This window comes from Zingiber officinale, chromosome 7A, assembly GCF_018446385.1.
Source record: "Zingiber officinale cultivar Zhangliang chromosome 7A, Zo_v1.1, whole genome shotgun sequence".
In the NCBI taxonomy this organism is placed as follows: Eukaryota; Viridiplantae; Streptophyta; class Magnoliopsida; order Zingiberales; family Zingiberaceae; genus Zingiber; species Zingiber officinale.
This window is the reverse complement of record NC_055998.1, coordinates 80,101,529-80,126,142: the sequence shown is the minus strand read 5'-3', so window position 1 is coordinate 80,126,142 and position 24,614 is coordinate 80,101,529. Positions and strand designations below refer to the sequence as shown.

Sequence of the window (24,614 nt, the reverse complement as noted above, 5' to 3'; positions counted from 1 at the left end):
AAAATTTAATTCAATGGAACTTAAAACTAGAACTTAGCATGCAATTCATAAAACAATTCAGTTTCCAAAATGACTACATATGATTTCTGATCAATGACTCCTCATTCATACATTTTCAAAATGGTTGAACTCCCAGATTTAAGCAGTTTCCCAAAATTCGTTTCTTCATCTGTAGATGGAACTTATCACTTATTAAAGCAGAAAGACATTTAGTTGAGATTTAGCTCCTACAAATTGATTCCAAACAAATTTTGCAACAATCTGTTTCCAGCTTCTATCTCTTCACTGTTTAAGGTATCAATTACTGTCTTTTTCTTCAACTTTTCAGAATTTATGATGTTATCTTCAAGTGATTCATGAGTGAATGGTACTCATCAATTGAATTTCGAATTCTGGTCCATTTTGATCAGATTTCAGTATCAAGTTCTGTTTCAGTTCCGTTTCTGATTTTCTTGTATTGTTTCAGTTATTCATAGCTCAGAAATTTCTGTTATAAAGTTTGTAGAGGTCATGATAGCAAGAATATCATTTGTTTCAGCACAATATTGACTTGAGTTTCACAAATTTCCGGTACCACATTGATACAAAACAATTCCAACTTCCTTGTTTCTGCATTTCTGTGTTCTGCAGATTTTTATTACTGCATCCTACTCTAAACAAGCCTTTTCATTGGCACCAGCAATGTCCAGATGCAGTCATATTCACTAGCATTCCTTTAGCCTTTCATTACTCCACAATTTCAGTATCTATTCCTACAAAATTCAGCAAAGCAGCATCTCCACTTACTGTCCTCAGTACCCTTCACTAACCCAACTTACTTGCTTCAATTCTCCTTTCTCCATTAAGGTTTACTGATAACCACATTCTCAAAAGGATATAGTAAAGCTCCTGGTTAGCAGCTCTAACATAATGTCCAGATTCAGCAATTTTAACACCTTTCAACATATGTCTCTCAACGTTTTGAATGTATCAATATAGTATCAACTCTCTCTAAATCTAAAACAACTATAGCTTGCTCTTGACATGATAAGACTCAAGAAATGGACACATTTAGCATAGAACATTAGAGCCATTCTTTCACAAATGAATTTTCCGAAATTTGCACCATAAACACCTCCTAAAATCAGCCCTTGCTCAAACATTTTCCAAATCTTGATCCATTTCTGCCATTTCAAATTCAATGATGTTCCTTCCCCCACACTTAAAATCTTGGGCATCCTTACTTATCAAGCAATTCATCCAAACTCTCAATGAAATAAAAGAAATATGACCAGCAAAGAGAATTAAGATTTAGAATGTTAGATGAGAATGTTTCAAGAAAATTATGAGGAAAGGAATTGAAAAGTATGGGGAACAAAATTGACAAAATCCTCAATTTCCATGCATACTTATGATATTGTGACTTTGAAAAGAAACTAAGCAAGTTCTAAAGTTTCAATTGTTATGAGTACATGCCACACAAAAATATAATAGTGATTAGGCTTAAAGTGGTCCTCTCTAGGTATTTTTTTATGCAATCATGCCTAATTGATCAATTTGGAATCCACCACCAAATTAACCAATAACATGCAAGAAAAACATCCAATCATGTTAAATGACCTAAAATTGATGATCAAATTTAAGAAGTTTTTACCATCTTAAAAATATTACTTAGAAAAATCATAGGAGAATTTATTCAAATCAAATTGCTATGTACTAAACAAAAATGCAAAGTATGGAAGTAAATGTACAAATGTAAGTATGAAACTAAAGAAAGTCTCATCAAAAAGAATTTATTAACAAAGCATGAATTAAAATGCAAGATAAAGCAAAATTAGAACCAACTCCCCTTTAATTCTGGTGGTCGAAGAAGATTTAGCAAATGAATCTACACCGATAGAGGTGTAATTGTGGTTCCACTAAAATTCTTTTTATTCTTCATTTTTCCTTTCAAAGCTTTTTATGAAGGACGGAGGCGGTTCAGTTCAAGCATCCACTCTGAAAACTTATGTTCTCCTACAACATCAATAAAGGAAAACCCCTCCCATATGCATGTGGGGTTCGTAAAAAGAAAATAGGAGAATATTAGTGTGAGTAGAAAATTTATCAAGAAATGAATCACACCTAATGAAATCAATGAACGGTACCTCTATAAAATTTTCTGAAAAATTACAAAAATTACTCACCTTGTCATGTTGAAAGATATCTGGAGTGGTGATTGTTACCTCCTTTTCATCAAATAATGGTTCAAGCTCCGGTTCAAGTGATGGTTCAGGTGGTTGTACAACTTCATGTAGTGATTCTTGGGTGCTTGGCTACATAGCACAAGTCCCTACACTTACATCTTCATCTTCATCAAATCCAGGTGATTCTTGAGGTAATGCTTCCAGTAAGCACTCCCCTACACTTAAATCATCTTCAAAAACGTGTTCAGGACCTGAATCACTAACAACATCTTCAACAACAAAATCATTAGGATCAGAAATTTGCATAATTACATCATTATCACAAAAAATACTAGAAAAATCATGTGAAGTAATGGGAGTAGGGTCAGGCCTGATAGAATCACTACTTTCCATCCCTCCACTGGAATTTTGTGCTTGCAGCTGATTGATAGATGATGCAATCTGATCTAACTGATTCTGTATGTTCTATATCCTAGAAAATTGTTGCTCTTGATGCTCACTCATTTGTTGCATAATCTCCTTGAGTTTCCATGTTGACTCATCCAAATGAGGGTCATTTTGTTGAAAAGAATTTGACATAGAATACGTTGAAACTTCTTGAAACCCATATGAACTCTGGTAGACTGGATATGGCTCAATAAATGGTCCTTGTGCACTTTCATACCTGAAACATGAATTATCACCCAATTAGCATTAAAACCATTTGAAAATGACTCATACCTATTTTGTTGATCCATGTTTGGGTAAATTTGATACTAAGGCTGAAAATACTGATAACTCTCCATTCCACCTCTAAAATTCTGAAAATATGGATCCATGCTAAAGAAATCTCCTGTTCTTCACTACAACACTAAAAATCAAGATTAGAAGACTCAAAAGCATAAAGTTTCAATCACATGAAAATATGAACAGTAAAAGCACTTAAAAATTCAAGAATAAACCAACATGAAAATACAAAAAGAAATAAGCAATCAAATCAATCAAGAAAGATGCTAACAAAATAAAATCAATCAATGCACAATCTAAAATAAACACACATTGCTAGTTACATCCCCGGCAGCGGCGCCAAAATTTGGTGTTAGCCATTTGCATGTCACGTGGCACATCAAATTAATAAAAATCAGGAACTTAAATAAACTAGATGAAACACGTGTAGTAAGGAGTTCCAAGTCGTATTTTTTTCCAAGGCTAACTAGTGAATGTGTGCATATCCTAGAATCGATTCAAATTGAGTTATCACATCCACAAGGTCAAACTAGCACTTCCATTTAACTTGCAATCCAAATTAAGTTCTTCTAACACGATCAAGAACAGATTCAAGTAAGGTTGATCTCCTCTAGACATTATTACCTTCATTTCCTTCTCATCAAATAAACATCAATTAAATTCAGATTTAAATGCCTCATTGAATCAATAGATCAAATATTATCTTTTCAATTTAAAATCTCAATAACATTAAACTCAAGTTCTCACTACACTTCTAGAGTCCGAAATAGCATCTAAGTCACAGACATAATCAACTTCACAATTAATTCAATCACCAAATCTCCAATTCTTTCCCTCAATCAACAAAGTGATACATAGGTAAACAATGAAGAACATCAAATGATACATTCGACATCTAAATTAATTCACAAGCACTAAGATCAAGAACCAAATCAACACTGATAAAGTAAAACCAAACTAGTATCTAAACAATCAAGGCAAAACTCTAGCTAAACACTTGTTAGTAACTAAACATTAGTTGGGTTAAACTGAAATAAGGAATTCAAAATAGGAAATAGATTGCAGAGCTAAGTTAGCAGTTGAATATGGATTTTGATTACAGGAATTAAACAAAATCATAATTGCAACAAAAGATCAGAATTGAAATTGCAGGAAAGACAATTCAAACAAAACTAAATTGCAAAGAAAATAATCAGATCATTAGATCTGAGCAGGTTCAAGAACTAATCAAAAGAGCAGATAAAGAAAATTAAACCCTAACATTCCTCAACTCAAATCCTTGTCGCAAACCTTCTTCACCCTACTGTCACTACAGAACCATAGCAGAGAACGCCCATCTGGTAATCGGCTTTGAATCTTGAGCTATCAACTAATCCACCGGATGATCACAGCCTCAGAGAACGAACATACAGCTCACACCCAAGTGGAATTCACATCGCACGAAGAAACAGAGCTGGAATCTAAAGATTTGCAAACTCCAATCGATTGATCAGATCGATCCTGGATTTGCTGATGGAATAGAGAACGCGAGTGTGATCAGAGCCTCAAAGAATGCCCATACAACTCCGGTGATGATGGAAATCGCGGATCGGAGAACGCCCCTGCATCCGGATTGCGAAATGTCAGAGACTCAACTGCGCGGACTGGGGAACGCCCGTTGCCGCTTCTGTGCCCTCGGATGATGATCGCCGAAGCTCAGAAATCGCCGCCAGTGAAGAATGCTAGTGCTCAAATCTGGAATGAAGAACGGGAGCATCGGCATCGCGGCGGAGAAGAAGACGCACTGTAGCAAAATCGTGACCGATCCCAAGCTTCACTGTAGCTTCTCATGCAATTTATATCCCTTTCCAATCTGATCGGACGGTCCAGATTGATTTGGGCTAGATTAACGGTTGGAGCATCTCGGATCTACTTCAAAACTTCTGGATCTTCATCAATGGACTAGATCTGCTCCTCATTAGGTCGGATGGACCAGATTCTCAACGGATGGCTCAAATCTGTTTGATTGTTGATGAACGGTCCAAATAGCTCCAAGGTGTGATCATCTCATTCAGTCCTATATTTGAGCCCAAGTGTGATCCAATCTGATCGAGTCCATGACCCTTTTGATGCCTATAAAATCATAATCAATATTAGCATCAAATACCATGAAAATAGGCTAATTTGCAATTAGGTCCAAATTCAAATACAATTATGAAATATGATGTACAATGTGATATTAAGCTATGAAAGATCATGAAAAATATGCATTATGAATTAAAACAATATAGCAAAATCATGATTATCACCAACATAATCTAACTTAGTCTTAAGTCCTCTGATGATTTCTCTATTGGTCACTTCTGCTTACCCGTTACTCTGTGAATATGCTACAGAGGTGAACGCCTGCGCAATGTCATATCCTGCACACCATTCTCTAATCCTCTGTCCCTGGAATTGTCTTCCATTATCAAAGGCTAATTTATGGGGAATACCAAATCTGCAAATAATGTGTTGCCATAAGAATTTGATGACTGCATTTTCAGGAATTCTTGCCAACGGTTCAGCTTTCACCCTTTGAGAAATAATCTACAGATACCAATAGAAACCTTCTCTGGGTTGTGGCTAGGGGAAATGTGCCTACTATGTCCATACCCCATTGATCAAAAGGGAACGAAACGATGGAAGTCTTCAAAAGTTGGGTAAGATGATGCGGGATATTTTGATGCCTCTGACAAGACAAACATGTTCTTACGAGTTGAGCTGCATCTTCTTATAGAGTAGGTCAGAAATACCCGGCCAATAAAATCTTACGTGCTAAAGTTCTACCCCCAATATTACTACCGCATGAACCTTGATGAACCTCATGTAAGATGTATTGCATATCCTCTGGTCCAATGCATTTGAGCAAGGGACTAGAAAAAGCCCTTTTATAAAGTTGATCCCCTATCAAAGTATATCGGGTGGCTTTCTTCTTAAAGACTCTCGTTTGTTCGGCATCACCTGGTAAGCCACCTTGTTGCAAAAATGATATGATCGGCGCTCTCCAGTCTCCTTGTATCTCCATGTTAGCTTGTCTTTCAATACAAGACACCAATACTGTTTGCTCTACTGGTCGGTCTAGGTTCCAAGGTACTATCGCTGACGTAAGCTTCGCCAGTTCGTCCGCCACTTGATTCTCTGATCAGGGGATCTTTTGTATATTTTTACCTCTTGGAATGTAGCCTTCAATTTATCAAAGGCTTCTGCATATAACTTAAGTTGATCACTACTAATCTCGAACTTGCCTGACAATTGTTGTGCTGCCTGCTAAGAATCTGAGCAAATCCATACCCGAGCAGCTCCCACATGTCTAGCTGCTTGTAAGTCAGCTATTAATGCTTCATATTCTGCTTCATTTTTGGTGGCTCTATAACTTAGCTGAACAGAAAGTTGAACCCGATCTTCCTCGGGAGATATAAGAAGAATACCAATACCACTACCCTGTCTGGTAGAAGACTCATCTACATAAATTTTCCAAGTCCCTTCTTTTTCTAGGCCCTGCACTTCTATTATAAAGTCTGCCAAAGTTTGCGCTTTTATTGTTGAAGGAGGCTGATATTGTATGTCGTATTCATTGAGCTCGGTCGTCCATTTGATCAATCGCTCGGATGCTTCTGGATTAAGGAGCACTCACCTGAGAGTACTACTAGTTAATACTATGATTGCGTGTGATAAGAAGTAAGGCCGCAATCTTCTAGATGTTAAGACCAAGGCATAAGCTAATTTTTCGAGTGTAGTGTACCTACACTCGGCTCCTTTCAATAGATGACTTGAAAAATACACGGGTTGATGTTCTTTTCCCTCCTGCCTCACTAGCACTGAGCCTACAGCATGCTCATTTGCTGAAAGATAAACCCATAAGGTTTCTCCTACTATAGGCTTAGCTAACATAGGTAGGGTTGACAAGTAATCTTGTAATTCTCGAAATGTGTTGTCACATTCTTCATCCCATTGAAATTTATTGGCCTTTCGAAATATCTTGAAGATATGAAAACTTTGGTCGGCTGAGCAGGAGATGAAGCGGGATAACGCAGTGATCCGCCCGGTTAGCCTTTGAGCTTCTTTCATATTACGTGGGGGCTCCATATCCTGGATCGTTCGGACTTTGTTGGGGTTTGCTTCTATCCCTCACTCGGTCACCATATAGCCCAAGAATTTGCCAATTCTGGCTCCAAACAAGCATTTGCCAGGATTGAGCTTGAGTCCATATTGGCTCAAGGTTCAGTATGTTTCCTCTACATCTCTGCACAAATCAACAGCCTGAGGTGATTTAATTAAGATATCATCCACATATACCTCCATATTTCTCCCTATCTGTTTCTGAAAGACTTTGTTCATGAGCCTCTAATAGGTCACCCCTGCATTCTTTAGTCCAAAAGGCATAACCCTATAACAATAGGTACCTTCAGCTGTAATAAAACTAACATTTTCTTGATCCTCCTTAGCCAGAGGTACTTGATGATAGCCCTGGTAGGCATCTAGTATACAAATGTATTCACATCCGGCTGTAGAGTCCACCACTTGATCAATGCGCGGCAGAGGATAGTAATCTTTTGGGCAAGTTTTGTTGAGGTCATGAAAGTCAATACACACTCTCCACTTATTTCCTGGTTTAGGTACCAGGACGGCGTTGGCTAACCAGCTGGGAAATTGCACTTCTCTAATATATCCCGCCTCCAGTAGCTTATCCACTTCTTTCTTGATGATCTAGTTTTGGTCGGCCCCAAAATCTCTTTTCTTTTGCTTGACAGGACTAGCATCAGGATAAGCATGTAATGAATGTTCCATTACAAGAGGGGAAATACCTGTGACCTCCTTGGGAGTCCATGCGAACATGTCGTTGTTCCGGCTCAAACATTGTATCAACTCAGTTTTGAGTGGAGGGTAAGTCGGCCACCACATAAGTCATAGCTTATGCTCGCACGGTTTGTATTTGTACCTCCTCCTTTTCTTCTTATATCAAACTGGGTGGTTTCTCCTGGATAGCATTAACCTCCATCCTCTGAATTTTACGAGCGACATTAGCCTCCGTTCAAATGATTTCCACATAGCACTTTCGTGCGAGTAATTGATCTCCTCGGACTTCTCCTACTTGGTCATCAACGGGGAACTTCACCTTATGGCAGAAAGTAGAAACGACTGCCCGAAACTCGTTCAAGGTTGGCTGACCCAATATAACATTATACGCAGAAGGTGCATCTGTTGGTTGGTCCTAGAAAGATCGTACCGGTTTCACTGTACAAAAATTTTGTACAAGTGTCGAACCTTTCCTAACAACCTATTGTATTCTTTAGAAATTAAATTCGGAATCACAAACGGAAATTAACATTATTGATTCCTAATTTAACTTATATGTTCTTAATAGTTTAGACTTGGATCGCAAACGATACTTAACATTATTGATCCAAATCCACCTATGTTATAAATTCAATTAAATATTAATTTCTAAAATTAGCTTCTAGGACTGCATGGCGAGGCACTAGGCCTTCTTAGATATGGGATCATCCACCACTGCCTAGACAAAGCTTTTTAAAGAAATCGAATATTTAATTTCCTTATATAACTCTAGGTTTAACCAAAAGGAACAATCGAATCACAAATTTGAAAAACAAAACAAAAGAAACACAACTTCGAATATCTAATCCGAAAATCTAGAATCATATGTCTCTTGTGTTCGGAATTCATACAAAGAAAAACTAGCATGATGCGGAAAATAATTACTAGTTATATATTTCTTTGTATACAACGACCTCTTGATCTTCTACCGTATTCCTCTTCTTATCTCAGACGTTGTGTGGGCAACGATCTACCGAGATGAGAACCACCCAAGCCCTTCTTCTTCCTCACCAAGTTTCGGCCACTAAGACTCCTCCAAGGATGTAGAGGTTCGGCCACTACCACCAAGCTCCAAGGGATGCAAGAAACAAAGTCTTCTTTCTCTCCTTCTTCTCTAAGCAATATCCGGCCACCTTCCAAGCTCCAAAGGATGAAGAGTTTCGGCCAAGGAGAAGAAAGAAAAAAAGAGAAGGGAGAACTAGAAGCGCCGGCCACACCACCAAGGAAGAGAGGGAGGAAAAATAGAATAAAGTTGTTAGCCATGAAGGCACCCCCTACCCCCTCTTTTATAATCCTTGGTCTTGGCAAATAAAGAAAATTTAAATAAAAAATTTCCTTATTACTTTGCCATGAAAAGGAAAATTTAATTAATTAAAACTTATTTCCTTTTCTTAAAATAATATGGTCGGCCACCTCATAATCTCAAACAAGGAAAGTTTTAACAAGAATTAAGACTTCCTAATTTATTTCCAGAAATTTTAAAATAAAAATATCTCTAATAATTTATCCCTTCATGGTGGGTTATAAAAGGAAATTTTATAAATTAAAATCTTTCTTTTAAACATGTGGATGATTTCCAAAAAGGAAAGTTATTTTTAAAATTAAAATCTCCTTTCAATCTACAAATAAGGAAAGATATCAAATCTTTTCTTAATCCTTTGTAGAAACTTATAAAAGGAAAAATTTATAATTTTAAAACTCTTTTTTAAATCATGAACATGGTTACAAAAAAGGAAAGTTTTATCAAAATTAAAATCTTTCTTTCAATCTACAAATAAGGAAAGATATCAAATCTTTTCTTAATCTTTTGTAGAAAGCTATAAAAGGAAATATTTAAATTTTAAACTCTCTTTTAAAACCATGGAATCCACATAGGAAAAATTCAAAAAATAAAATCCTTTTAATTTTATTGTGGTCGGCCACCTAAGCTTGGACTCAAGCTAGGTGTTGGTTAGTCCTAGGAAAACGTACCGGTTCCACTATACAAAAATTTTGTACAAGTGTCGAACCTTTCCTTAAATAACCTATTGTGTTCTTTAGAAGTTAAATTAGGAATGACAAACGAAACTTAACACCATTGATTCCAAATTTAACTTATCTGTTCTTAATGGTTTAGATTTGGATCGCAAGCGGAACTTAACACTATTGATCCAAATCCACCTATGTTATTAATTCCATTAAATATTAATTTCCAAAATTGGCTTCCAGGACTGCATGGCGAGGCACATGGCCTTCTTGGATATGGGAGCAACCACCACCGCCTAGACAAAGTCTTTTAAGGAAAGCTAATATTTAATTTCCTTAAATAACTCTAGGTTAACCAAAAAGAACAATCGAATCACAAATTCGAAAAACAAAAAAAAACACAAACTCAAAAAATAAATTCGAAAAACTAGATCTAATGCCTCTTGTTTTTGAATTCTTACAAAAAGAAATAACTAGCATGATGCGGAAAACAATTGCTAATTATACCTTCTCTTTGTATGTTAATGACCTCGAGATCTTCTGCCGTATTCTTCGCCTCGCCTTGGACGTCGTGTGGGCGACGATCCTCCAAGATGAACACCACCCAAAAGCTTTCTTCCTCTTCCTCTAAAATCTGACCACCACCACTACCAAGGAGAAGAGTGCAAAAGGGAAAAGAGAAGGAGAGAGGGAGGGTCGGCCACCTAGAGAGACTCCACCAAGAGAATACGAATTGTGTCTCATGAGGCCTCCTCACCCCTTCTTTTATATTACTTGCCCAAGGAAAATAAGGAAAGACTTTTTACAAAAATTAAAATCTTCCTCTTGTTTTTCTTTTTCCCTTTTAATTTTTCTTTTCTTTCCTCTTGATTGAATCAATCACCAAACATTAATTGGATAATGATTTCTTTTATTTTCTTTTGGTCGGCCCCTTGCTTGGGCACCAAGCAAGGTGGCCGGCCACCTCATCAAGGAAAGAAAAATATTTTTATAAAATTTTATAATCCCTTATAAAATTTTACAAGCTCTCTTCTAATTTCCTAAAGTATGAGTTAAAAAAGAAAAGTTTTAAAAATTAAAACCATGTTTTAAAATTTAAAACTTCTCTTATAAAATTTCTTTTTTTTAACATGGTGATAGAAAATTAAATTTTAAAACTTCTCTTCCTTTTTTTTTCTTAAACCACGAGGATGGTTAAAAAGGGAAAGTTTTAAAACTTTTAAACTTTCTTTTAAAACATGTGGCCTAATTCAAATAAGGAAAGTTTTTAAATTTAAAATCTCTCTTTTAAACTTTGTAGTTTTCTACAAAGAGAAGATTTTAAAAATTCAAAACACCCCTCCTTGTTTGAATTATTGTGGTCGACCCCTACATGCTTGGGCACCAAGCAAAAGGGTTATCCCCTTAAGAGGACAATGTGGCCGGTCATTGCTTGGTCACCAAGCAATGGACCGGCCCCCTTCTTGGACACCAAGATGGGTCTTTCTTTGGATGGACTTGAGGCTTTAATGAGGCTACGACAGGGACCTAAAGGAGAAATTGGTTTTGGCCTTCCGATGAGCTTGAGTATCCCGTGTTCGCCCCGAACACACAACTCAAGTTCATCGATAATAACTCATTCCACTAGAGAGTTATTATCGCACTACCGCACCAATCTCAAATTACATTATGGGCTCCTTCTTACCATGAGTGTGTTAGTCTCCCTGTGTTTAAGATAACGAATGTCCACTAATTAAGTAAGTTACTGACAACTCACTTAATTAATATCTAGCTCCAAGAGTAGTATCACTCAACTTTATGTCCACCTGCAGGGCTTAACATGGCAATCCTTATGAGCTCCTCTTGGGGACATTCTCAACCTAGATAACTAGGACACAGATTCCTTCTATAATCAACAACACACACTATAAATAATATCATTTCCCAACTTATAGGGCCTTTTGATTTATCGAGCTAAACCTCACCCTTTGATAAGACAAAGAAATAAATATTTAATATATGTGCTTGTTATTATATTAGGATTAAGAGCACACACTTCCATAATAACTAAGGTCTAGTTCTTTTATTAAATCAGTACAAAAAGAACTTACCTAAAATGGTCCTACTCAATACACTTAGAGTGTATCAGTATAATTTATTAATCAACATAAACTAATTCTTAATTACACTACGACTATTCCGATGGTTTGTTCCTTTCCATCTTAGTCGCGAGCAACTGTTTATAATTTATAAAGAACCGCCAACATGATCTTCTGAGTGTGACACCACACACCATGTTGTCTACTATATAAATTAATTGAACAATTATATTTAACAAATAAATGTAGATATTGACCAATGTGATTCTTTTATTTCAAAAATAAATGTTTACAAAAATTAGGCTTTTAGTATACACTCTAACACTAGGATCGACCACCACTTGGTTCATCCAAGGATTAACTTGGCCGACCCCTTGCTTGGGCTCCAAGCAAGGCTTAGCCAGCCACCTTAGGATGGGTATAAAGGTGGGTATAGGTGGGTATAATACTTTATAAATAAGAGGCTACGATAGGGACCGAGAGGAGGAATTGGTTTTGGTCTCCCGATGAAATTAAGCTTTCCGTGTTCGCCCCGAACACCCAACTTAATTTCATCAATAATAATTCATACCACTAAAGAATTATTATTGAATTACCGCACCAATCTCAAATTACATTTTGGGCTCCTTATTATGAGTGTGTTATTCTCCCTGTGTTTAAGATGTCGAATGCCCACTAATTAAATGAGTTACTGACAACTCTCTTTAATTAATATCTTAGTCCAAGAGTAGTACCACTCAACCTTATTGTCATGTCAGACAAAGTCCACCTGCAGGATTTAACATGACAATTTTTATGAGCTCCTCTTGGGGACATTATCAACCTAGATTACTAGGACAATTTCCTTCTATAATCAACAACACACACTATAAGTAATATCATTTTCCAATTTATCGGGCCTTTTGATTTATTGAGCTAAATCTCACCCTTTGATAAGTCAAAGAAATAAATAATAAATATATGTGCTTGTTATTATATTAGGATTAAGAGCACACACTTCCATAATAACTAAGGTCTTGTTCTTTTATTAAGTCAGTATAAAAAGAACTTACCTTAAATGGTCCTACTCAATACACTTAGAGTGTACTAGTGTAATTTATTAGTCAAGATAAACTAACACCTAATTACACTACGACTATTCCAACGGTTTGTTCCTTTCCATCTTAGTCATGAGCAACTGTTTTTAATTTATAAAGAACTGATAACACGATCTTCTGTGTGTGACACCACACACCATGTTATCTACAATATAAATTAATTAAACAATTACACTTAACAAATAAATATAGATATTGACCAATATGATTCTTTTATTTCTAAATAAATGTTTATACAAAAGCTAGGTTTTTAGTATACATTCTAACAGCATCCACCACCATGAAATAAGATCTCCTGGTTCTCATCAAGGGCTCTTCTCCCAGAGAGATGGCCAATTTTATCTGGTCGAGCGGTTGAACTTCATTGCCAGTGAAACCATAAAGGGGAGTTACCATGGGTTGTAGCTCGCTTGGGTCTATCTACAATTGATCAAAAGCCTTTTTGAAAATAATATTGACAAAGCTACCGGTATCAATAAAAGTATAGGAAATATTATAGTTAGCTATGACTGCTTTTATTACAAGAGCATCGTCATGGGATACTTCCACTCCCTCCAAATTTTTAGGGCCAAAACTGATCTCCGGTCCCGCTACCTTTTCGGTGTTGCATCCCCCTGTATGGATCTGCAGTCGCCGAGCGTGTGCCTGTCTCTCCCGACTAGAATCGCCATCAGTAGGCCCGCCCGTTATCATATTAATGTTTCCTCGGGCGGCGTTGCTCCGATATTCTTCCTGTCGAGCAATCGCTATCTTGGACTGTGCTGGTTCATGCGCCCGAGATGACCCACCCGGTAATTATAATATCCCCTGTTGTGTTTCAGTCGCCGGATATTCCCTCTTAGGAGGATTGTTATACCTCTGGTAGGGCTGTCGGTTGGGAGATCGTCGACGATAATGATTGTTGTTGGTTCTTTGGTTTCTTAGGGCAAAGCAATTTTCAGTGTAGTGAGTACCCGACATATGATAGGTACACCATCTTCGAGGGGCTTCTTATGGCATCTCCACTTGTTAGACTACTTCCGGTCTTCGCTCAGGCTGGCGAGGTGGAGGGGGAGCTCCACGAGGCCCCCTTGGCGGATGAATAGGAGCTACAGCTCCCTCGTGGACTGTGGTTGAGACAGGCACTATAATTTCCTTCTTGCGAGCTACTTGATCTTCTTCAACGTTAAAAAATTCAGTAGCTCGCTCAATCAACAAATCAAAATTGGTTGGGGGACTACGCACTAAGTCCTTGAAAAAATCGTTATCGTTGAGGCCTTGAGAGAAAGCACTCACCAATATTTCTGTAGTAGCATTAGGAACATCAATAGATACCTGATTAAACCTCTTGATATATGCTCTGATGCTTTCCTTAGATCTTTGTTTGATAGAGAAAAGACTCCAAGGGGTCTTGTGATATCTTCGGTTGCTAGAGAAGTGATGCAGAAATACTTTATGGAAATCCTTGAAGCACCGAAAAGAACCCTCTGGTAAGCGTTTAAACCATCTTTGAGTTACTCCACCAAGGGTGGTGAGGAACATTTGACATTTTAGCCCATCAGAAAATTGCTGTAGCGGAGAGGCGTTCTCAAATTTAGCAAGATGATCCTCTGGGTCTGTAGTCTCAGAGTTTTCCCCAACATTCAAATTCTGATAACGCTTTGGCAATGGGTCATCAAGATCTCTCTGAAAGAATGGAGTAACAATTCTTTCGGGAGAGCTATCACTGGTCACCATTTTTCCTTTACACTTTTCCTTTACTGGTGCTTCATCAGAGGACTCTTGCAACACCAGCTTTCGTCCTCCTTGTTCCATGAGAGGGCGGAAAAATGATCGAGGTTGTCTAGTGGGGGAAATAGGGGTAGGGGTTATATAAGTCACATCATCTTCTTCCATACCTCTGTTTTTACGGTGATCTGTAGTTGAGATCGCCGGATTTAATGCTACCGGCAAGGTACCTCCCGTATTAGCTTGCTGTTGTTGTTGTTGTTGTAATGCCTTCTGGACCCTGAAGTTGATGACCAATTCCACGTTTTCTTGGGTCAGAGTAATAGTGTTAGGTTTTCCAGTGCCCTCCATCACGTAGTCTCAGATTCAGGTAATAGAATTCCCACAGACGGCGCCAAATTTGATCCTGTCTGAGAGCTTGCAAAATGAAGCACTGAGCGTCGATGGGGGATGGTGAATTCTGATACGGATGAACAAGAGAAGATCCGAGAAAACCACAGCGGACCTCACTGACGTTCAAATATAAGACAATCGGTCGGAGAAAACCAAAGCGGATCTTATGAATGATACCTTCACAAAAGGGAACTCCGGTGAAGTGACTCCGGGGATCAGCGGAAACTCTGCAATCTAATGGATGAGATAATCTCGTCTCCCTGCACACAACGAGACCGACCGATAAAGCATTAGTGACCTAAGACCGGGGTGGGAATCCCTGGTTAAGCCCTCCGACGCTCAAGTTAGTCTCCGCGCGAGAAGAAGAAGAAGCAAGTATGAAAATTAGGATTTAATCTGGATGCAATGCGTATATTTGCGTACCTTGTCAGTGGAGAGGATTTCCCTTTTTATTCCACCTCACCTAACCTCCACAGTCATGAGGTGGACCCCGATTTGTTAAAGTTTGTTAAGAGATGATGTAAGCCAGAACTATCATAATAGTTTAAGGAATCTTTTTCTTACCCCAGATGTACCTTCTTTGTCATTTAGCATACCTGCAGAGAATTCTAGAAGATATTTGTTACCAAATTGATTAAGCTGTTACATGATTGTATATTGTTTTGATTCACCTGTTACATATACCTGATTAGTCACATAAGCTTATTTTGTATATATGCGAAATACATTCTGTCCGTATTAGTCTCAGTCGATATTCTATACTTGATCAATTATTTATACCCGACCAAGACTTCATTATAAAAAATGCGAAATCAAAGAATGTAAAGATTTAGTAGTAGGATCTCCATTTAAAGAGAATGCAAGTTTACTCCAAAAAATAAATAAATAAATAAGTTAGTGATTTAGGAAAGGGAAAGGGAAAGGGAAAGTGATAATTATTATTATTTTTTAAAAATAGATTTAACTTTGAAATGTATTGAGACCTTCTTTATTATAGAATGATTTTATAATGATTAAATCATTGTTATTTTTTTCCTCTTATTTATAAAAATGCTTCTAAAAGAATATGTATTATATTTATACATGTAAGAGTCAAATTTTGAAGTATTATTATATTGAAATTGTAAGATAGAAATCAAATTTTTATTCCTTTAATTTTAAATATTTTTATTTTGATAAATTAATAGGGACTTATATTTTATTATTATTATTATTTAAATATAAATATGTTTATTAAAAAATCCATTATTATCTGAAATGAAAAAGGTAAGAATTTTTTTTTAAAATAATAACAAAGTCCTAATCTTTTTTTGCCTAGGGCCTCAAGTAGCCTTGAGCCAGCAATGTCTAGCCTCTATATGAAGAAGTTACGCGCAAGTGAATATTTAAAAGAAGCCATCATGAATGAGATAAATGATAATGAAACAATCGATATCGCTAAGATCCTTGTTTGGATTTAAACTCATTAATTAGCTCATTCAAGTTCTTTGAATGATTTCTTGCTTTTGATGCTTAACTACTAGTCAATGTTGAGAAAGCTTTCGACAAAATTGATCACTGACTTGACAAATGATAGATTTTCTAGGGGATTAAAATTGTCTTTCATAATTGGCAAAGACATACAGTCGGTCTTTATTATATAGGTGATCAAATAAGTAGAAGGAAAGAACATAGATGAAAATTACATACAATGTAATGTGGAATATTATCAAGACAATTAGAGAAATAATAGAGAGCAATTCACTAGTAGATTTTTCTTGATTTACTACATATATTCATAGAAGTCGTAGATAGATAATTACCGAAGTAGATGCACGTAAAAAAAGTAGTACTATTTTACTTCGCCTTATCACAGAAGTCGTACATTTGAAAAATAGTGAAGTCTTTGACCGGTTCAAGGAGAAAAAATCGGTTCAAAGGTGGACTGATGCCGAAGTAAAAAAAAACATCTTTTACTTCGTTGGTTTTGTAATGTGCCGAAGTAATATATGATATGTAACTTCACAGTTTATATTTATTACCGAAGTAAATATATTCTATAACTTCACCATAATTTATATATGTTGAAGTATTTCGCATTATGTTACTTTGTAGTTTACATTTATTGACAAAGTAATTTATTTAAATCATATAACTTGTATTGACGAATATCAATCTTACAAACAAGTTTATCCATAATTATATCCACAACTATATCCAAAAGTACATTCACAAAAGTATATCCACTGTTTACCACAAATTACATCCATAAGAATAACGCCTAAAATCCATAATGATCCCAAATATTTATCCCAACATACACGACTTAGGCACGTTATACATACGAGTAGACAAATTCACTCCACTCATTTCTGACTTCATCAAATTGAGATTGGTTGTAATATTTGTTCTTGATTGTTTCAGTAAACTGAAATATAAAAAATACAAAATGCATTAGATTCAATCTAACTATAATTCACTAATAATATTATGATGAAAAGACCAAAAAATTATTTAGAATATGAAAAGCATTTCTACATATCATAATTTTACAACAAAACAAACCTATCTCACAAACATCAATAAGATTGGAGACTAAGGCATTTAAGCAAATGATATCATGTTTCTTTAATTCAAGAACAAAACTTTTAGTAATGCTCCATAGGAATCTAGGAGATTAACTGTCTAGAATCATACCTCATCTTTATCATGAGACTTCTACTTTTCTATTTAGATTTTTAGCACAAGATTAAAAGTTTCACAGAAACATCAACACGATTGGAGAATTTTATGAATTATTATGATCCTATAATTCAATATCAAAACTCACCATTTTCTCCAACTCTGGATTTTTAGATTCAACTATCTCTTTCATGTATCTCATCACACAATATCCACATTCAACAGACCCACTTTGTTACCAATATCCGAATCTCTGTGACTGTTACCAAGGCACAGGTTTTGTGTTCGACAAGAGCCTTTCTAAGGAGAAAATATGAGTGCATAACGTGGTGAAGAGACAATCTAGAATGGTTAGACAGAATATAAACATAATCGATACAGATTAAAGAATGTTTAACTAGAAAATCAAAATTAAATTAAGAATGCAAACAATTAATATAACTTTGTAGAATAAGGAAAAGTAATAGGAAGTTTGAAATCCCTATCCCACAATTCCAACGATGTGACAACCTTTGTCAAAGATTTGGCAATAAAGTTTATTACACAAGGTTAAATTTCCAACGTCTATTACAATCCCTATCTCACAATTCTAAAGATGTGACAACCTTTTTGTAACCTTTAGGTGTCTTTCTCTCTCAATTTTGATTTGCTCACATTTATTGATATTAGATCATGGTTCGAAGCTATTCTTTCAGCCATGCATAGTTCTAGTCATCAATTATAGAACATCATTCAACTGCCTATTTAACAAGGATCAGCGTTTTCTAATTTATGTAGAATGTAGCATTTTCTAATTTATGTAGAATGTAGATTTTACTCAAACCTCACATATGTAGATTTTATATAATCAAACTCGGTTAGCTTCTTGCAGATGCACACAGTTCCACATATAGATGTTTAGTTTTGAAATTGAATTACAACGGCAAAAAAATCTTCTTGCCTTGAGATATATAACATTGTACCTTGGTCCTCAATTTGGGCAGTGGACTTTCCACTTTAAGTTGACTATTCTTGCTTCTTTTTATGAAGCCTTACTCTGTAATATAGATATTGACATTTTTTAGATATAGAACTAGTTTCAAGGAATTCTGAAGATTAAAGAAACAGTACAAAATAAGTAGAGATGAGACTTGTATATCCTCTTACATTTGGTTGCTCCTTTGCCCTTCACCAGATCCATGGGTTCCACTGCTTAATTGCTTTGCAAAAATAAGATTGTTAGATCATATATATTCAATTTTAGCAATCTCATAGACTCTCAAACTTTTTGGATTATATTAGAGAAGGATGTTTGTCCCGACAACAAAATATTGTTTAGAATAAAAGATTCAAGATTGTGGGCAAACATTCAGCAAAATACAATTTACAAGCCTCAAATTATGAATACAGTTTCATGTATTACTAAAATAAACAGCAAAAAAATCATCTAGTTGGTAATTCTCTTACATAGCGTGAACAAGAAATATTCATGCAAGCATGTAGGAAAACAAACCCAGTTCTGACGTCCAAGTCAATGAAATTGTTAATAGAACTTCATTAATATTCTCTTTGAACCTGACTTAAAACAACTCATTCATCAAGAAGATCACTTCCATTGTATTATTAGAGAATACTTCATCAGGCCAATAAGAATAAGATTCATGTAGATAATCCATCACCACAAATACTAAAAGCACAATTATTGTAGTTACTATAGTACATCTAATATATGAAGTGGAATTGTATATCTCATTGATGTTCAAAGTGCCTTCAGTACAATTTGCAAAACATATTGTTCTTCCCTAGTAGTACAATACTTTTCTGGACCTCTCCTCCTTTTAATTCACCTTCAAAATCCATCATGTATTTTCAATTTACACATTAACAATATGCATACTATAGAGTAGAAAATTCTACTTTTTGGTTTCCCCAAAGCATTAACAATATCCACATTAAAGAGAAAATTTTACCTTAATGCCTCAAGAAGGCAATGGTAACAGTTTATACTCATGATTAGAGCCTCTGTTTGTTAACGGCAGTGCAACTCCAAAAGGATATTTTTTTCACTTGATGGCATGATATAAATATTCGTCTATATCTTTTCTTTTCCCCTCACTATGTGATCTTAGGATGGCACTCTTGAGATTCAAATATTAATGATCCGTATAACCTTACCAATAAATCTATTAGTTCTACTAGCTCCTAAAGAATCTACAATAAAAATATTTCTGTTCTCTCTAACATTCTCTAGATGCAATGATCTCAAGCCTACTAAATCAAATATATTGAAATTCCTTGCAGAACCAAGTGTAAAAAATTTATATATAAATACCATTGTAAGTTTGAAAATTACAATGAGGGGAAAAATGGAAGAAAAGAATGAAAGAAATAGCAGGCCATCAAACAATAATTTTCAATCAGACCACTACTCTTAGTGAGACGCCAATGAATCAGCAGAAATGTAATAACATAAGAATTATAAGTAAAACTCGATCTTTTTGTTGCTATTAGAAAAAACTATTTTTCGTGGAAATAATGCGATACTAATTTACCTGATCTCCATCGACAGAGATTTCACCATAACCTTCACGAAGGTCTAGGGCCCTCACTCCGCCGGACCTAGGGAGCTCGAAGAAGGTCGGGGTGGCCGAAGCGGGAACTGGAGGGGGTGACGGTGGAGTCGCGGAGGAAGGAACGATAGCAAAGAGGGGAGCGGAAGAGAGGAGCAAGGCGGAGGAGTAGAACAGTGACCTCCTCGTCGTCGGGTGCGGAATTTTGTTGGTTAGCGTACCTTAAATTGCTGGAAGAGATTGCTAGGGTTAGAGAAAAGAACAGGGTTGCGCGCACTAAGTATTTTGTTCTAAGCTTTGGTGAAATTGTTTAGTTCAACTTTTTTACTTTAGTATCTATAAATTATAAATTTAAAATTATTTTTTAATTTATCAAATACATTATGCCGAAATAATATAATATAAAAAAAATGAAGCTTACATTTTTTAAAATACGAAATAAAATATGTTTTTTTACTTCTGCAGTATTATCATCCAAGTTGTTTATTATATACTACTTCTAAATTATGAATTATCCAAGTAACTTATGTCGAAATAAAAAGTGATTTTTCTATCAACGCATGAGAGCATGATGATATGGAACATGTAAATGTGCTTAAACTGCTCAATGTCTTTGGAATTCAACTATGAGGTAAAAAAACGTAAATCAAAGGTAGTTCATAAATTTTCAGATTGAAGGAACATAGATATAGTAAATTATACCGAAATAGAATGGTGTGTAATTGACAGCATGTTCACTAATGAAACAAAATGAATGCCCAACGCCTCTAGTTGCTGCCTCTTTGATGATCTTGGAAGCCGACCGAGATGCTTAGCTAGCAGTTGGATCAGATCCAGGACTCTTAATATCCTGAATCTGATGATGGAGTCAATCACAAATGATCCATGACTTAAATATCAATATCAACTTAAATTCATTACACCAAACTTGATCTTATATCATAAAAGCACAGGCTCTTATTACACACATAAATTCTAGAATTAATTTAGGCCTATTTAAGACTTAGTTTCCATTACATTTGCATAAACCAACCAATTATTATATCGATGAGTAAAATGTATTTGATTCTTATGCTCTTCTTAATCATAATTGCACCCATGAATCCCCAAAAGCCAAAGACAAATCCAGGAGCAAAGCCAATGAAATACCAAATTCCTCCATACTCATCATCTTTAGGCACGTACTCTTCTTTTGTGACTCTGTCATTGTTGGTTTGGTTGTCTCCAAGACATGTGATTTCAAGTGGTTCCCCACAAAGCTTAGGGTTTCCCATGTAAGACAAGTTGGTGAAGGTTTGAAGTTGAGGGCCCATCGGTATTTTCCCAACAAGATTATTGTAAGACAAGTTTAAGACAGCTAGAAAATTTAAAGCGGAGATACTCGAAGGGATTCTACCTGATAAATTATTTTTTGAAAGATCAAGTGATTCTAGTTGGCTCATAAGACCAATCTTCTCTGGTATTTGCCCTGAAAAGTAATTGGAAGATAAGTTGAGAAAGCGGAGGCCATCAAGATTTGTTAACTCTTCAGGAATCATGCCTGAGAGATTGTTATTTGAGAGGTCAATGCTTGTGACAAGTGAAAGCAAAGTAGTGAAGGTAAGTGATGAATCTTTGGCAATTATAATGAGGTTCTCTGTATAATAAAGATAACCAAGCATTTGTAGTGGTGAAGGAATTTCATAGTTCTGGTTTGTCATCATAGCTGTGAAATTACCAAAACTAGGAGGCAACAAACCAGAGAAAAGATTGTGAGAAAGATCTAGGACTTGAAGGGAAGGGATCAACGAGAGTTCTGATGGAATCCCACCGGTGAACTTATTTGACGTCAAAGAAAGGACTCTTAATGATGACAGTTCTGGTCCGATCCAACTGAGTATCTCACCTGACAATTCATTCCAGCTAAAGTCAATAACCTCCAGTTCAAGGCAGTGTTTCAATGTTGTGGGAATTCTGCCAGAGAGGTTATTGTTATTGAAGTGCAGTGATCGAAGCCCTTTTAAAAGTCCAAGTGTTCTAGGGATGTTGTTGGATAACATGTTGTTTGAAACGTCGATGATCACCAAACTCGATTTATATCTGAAGCAATCTGGGAGTGTTCCAGATAAACCATTGTTGGCAAGGTGGATAACTCGTAGATCATCTGCTGTACAAATGGAGGATGGAATACTACCATTCAGTCTGTTGTTTGACAAAGACATATATATAGCATTATCAGCCAAGCTGCTAGGAATAGGTCCAGAGAAGAAATTGTGAGAAAAGACCAAATATGCATTCGAAAGTTGCATTCTTGGTATGATGCCTTCAAATTTGTTGTAACTTAAATCCAAAGTTGATACATTCTCGAAGCATTCTAAAGAGCTCGGCAACATTCCTCTCATATCATTGTGAGAAACATTTAGGTTCATGTTCCATAAGCACAAACTCCAAAACCAATCAGGAAAAGCATCTGATATTCCATTATTTGATATGTCTAGGTTATTTAAAATGGTTTGGTTCCGCAGCCATGGAGGAAATCTAGGTCCCAAGTTGCAAGAGCGCATTATAATTGCTTCTGCTTGAAATGGAAGAAGCCAATCTTGGCTCACTTTGACTGACAAGTTGTTGTCAGATATATCCATGCTATATAAATTTGTGAGATTGGCAAAGTGGGCTTCTGTGATGTCTCCAACCAAATAGTTTGAAGATAGTATTAAGATCTCTAATGCAGACAATTTCCCCAAGGATGCTGGAAGTGAGCCACTCAATTGATTGGAACGAAGGTTAAGTTCAGTTAATCTTTGAAGCCTCTCAAAATGACTCGGAAAAGGACCACTTAACTGATTGTTATCCAAGTAAAGGGAAAGAAGTTCGTTAGTTTTGCATCTTGATAGTTGTTCAAAGAATTCAACAACTCTCCCTGTTACACTGTTATTAAAGAGATAGATTTCACTCAAGTTGCATAGGCTTCCTAAGGTATCAGGAATCGATCCACTTATGTTGTTCAAAGAGATATCGAGATATTCTAGCTGAATGAGATTTCCAATAGTCTCTGGTATCTTTCCATTAATTTGATTATCTGATAATACCAAATTCTGCAATGCAGTTAGATTGCCAATAGCCTCTGGTATCTTTCCATTAATCTGATTATCTGATAAGTACAAAATCTGCAATGCAGTTAGATTGCCAATAGCCTCTGGTATCTTTCCATTAATCTGATTACCCCATAAGTCCAACTTCTGCAATTCAGTTAGATTGCCAATAGTCTCTGGTAAGCCTCCAACAATTCTATTATCAGAAAGGTCAAGAACTGACATCTTACTCAAGTTTCCTATGCTTTTCGGTATTACACCTTTGAGATGGTTATTAAGGAGGAACAAGCTTTGTATGTTTCTGAGGTTTCCAATATTTTTTGGAATCTCTCCGCTGATGCTATTAAAGCCCAGGTACAGGAACTGCAGATTTCTGAGATGGACAAAAGATGCCGGTATTTTTCCAAAAATATGGTTATCAGTTAGAGATAAGTGACGTAGATGGGAGAGATTGCCAAGTTGATAGGGAATTTCTCCTTTCAAACCACAACTCGAAAGGTCCAAGTAGTTCAATTGAGTTAAAGATCCAATCGAGCCAGGAATTTGATGGCCAGATAAGTTGTTCCCACTTATATCTAAATACTCCAAATGCTTCAAATGAAACAATGAAGGATGCATCTCACTGGTGTTGAAAACAGTATCATATTGCCAAGGATAACTAATTAAAGAGAGGTCAAGTTTGATAACATAACCTGTGATGTTGTTGCATCCTACACCTTCCCAACTGCAGCAGTCATCGCCCTTACATGGAGATAGCGGCCTGTCGACGTCAGGGAAGCCACTCCTCACGCTCAAGAGAGCCTTCATCTCCTTCTCTATGCAGAGTTGCAAAGTTCCAGAGAAAAAAAAGACAGAAATCCAGAAGAGGTAAAGAAGAAGGTTGAGTGTAGCAGCAGTAGCCATGAGATGAGATGTCACACAAAGAGTTCAAAGGCAGATCAACGAAAACTTTAGCAACATTTTCTCCCTCTCTCTCCATTATTTAATTTGTACAAATCCATAGAAGTCGCCATTATTTCCCAACTATTTCTATTGATTGGGAAAATAAAAATCTAAAGATCAATTTAGTTCACGATAGTGATATATATCATTCTAAGTCTTCTTTTTTTTTTCTAAAAGAAAGATAATTGGTGAAGAATTCCTACCAAACTTGATATATCGTATAAAGACAATTGTATAGAGTCTAACTTAAACTTTAGCAATATTTATTCCCTCTCTCCCTTATATAATTTAGATAAAATTATAGGAAATATATGATCCATGGAAGTTACCATCAGAATTAATTTCTTGCTTGGCTATTTCTATTGACTTTGAATAGATTTGGAAAGTAAAAAAATCTACGATA

At 36.0% G+C, this 24,614-nt stretch overlaps 1 protein-coding gene across 9 annotated transcripts in view; it reads right to left on the bottom strand.

Annotated features, from left to right (window-relative positions):
* Window positions 1–24,217, bottom strand: part of LOC122001618 (receptor-like protein EIX1) — a 31,952-nt gene extending 7,735 nt beyond the window's left edge. Inside the window, exons 1-5 of one of the 9 annotated variants that reach the window (XR_006117412.1) lie at window positions 23,962–24,217; window positions 20,181–20,428; window positions 18,796–18,848; window positions 18,612–18,685; window positions 17,184–17,395 (exon numbers count right to left, since the gene is read on the bottom strand). Coding sequence is in view for 8 of the 9 variants with exons in the window: in XM_042556467.1 (XP_042412401.1) it covers window positions 21,212–23,887 (2,676 nt within the window). In the remaining variant the exon portion in view is untranslated. The other 8 variants (XM_042556464.1, XM_042556462.1, XM_042556466.1 and 5 more) reach the window with 8 other exon arrangements.
* Between the last annotated feature and the right edge of the window lie 397 nt (window positions 24,218–24,614).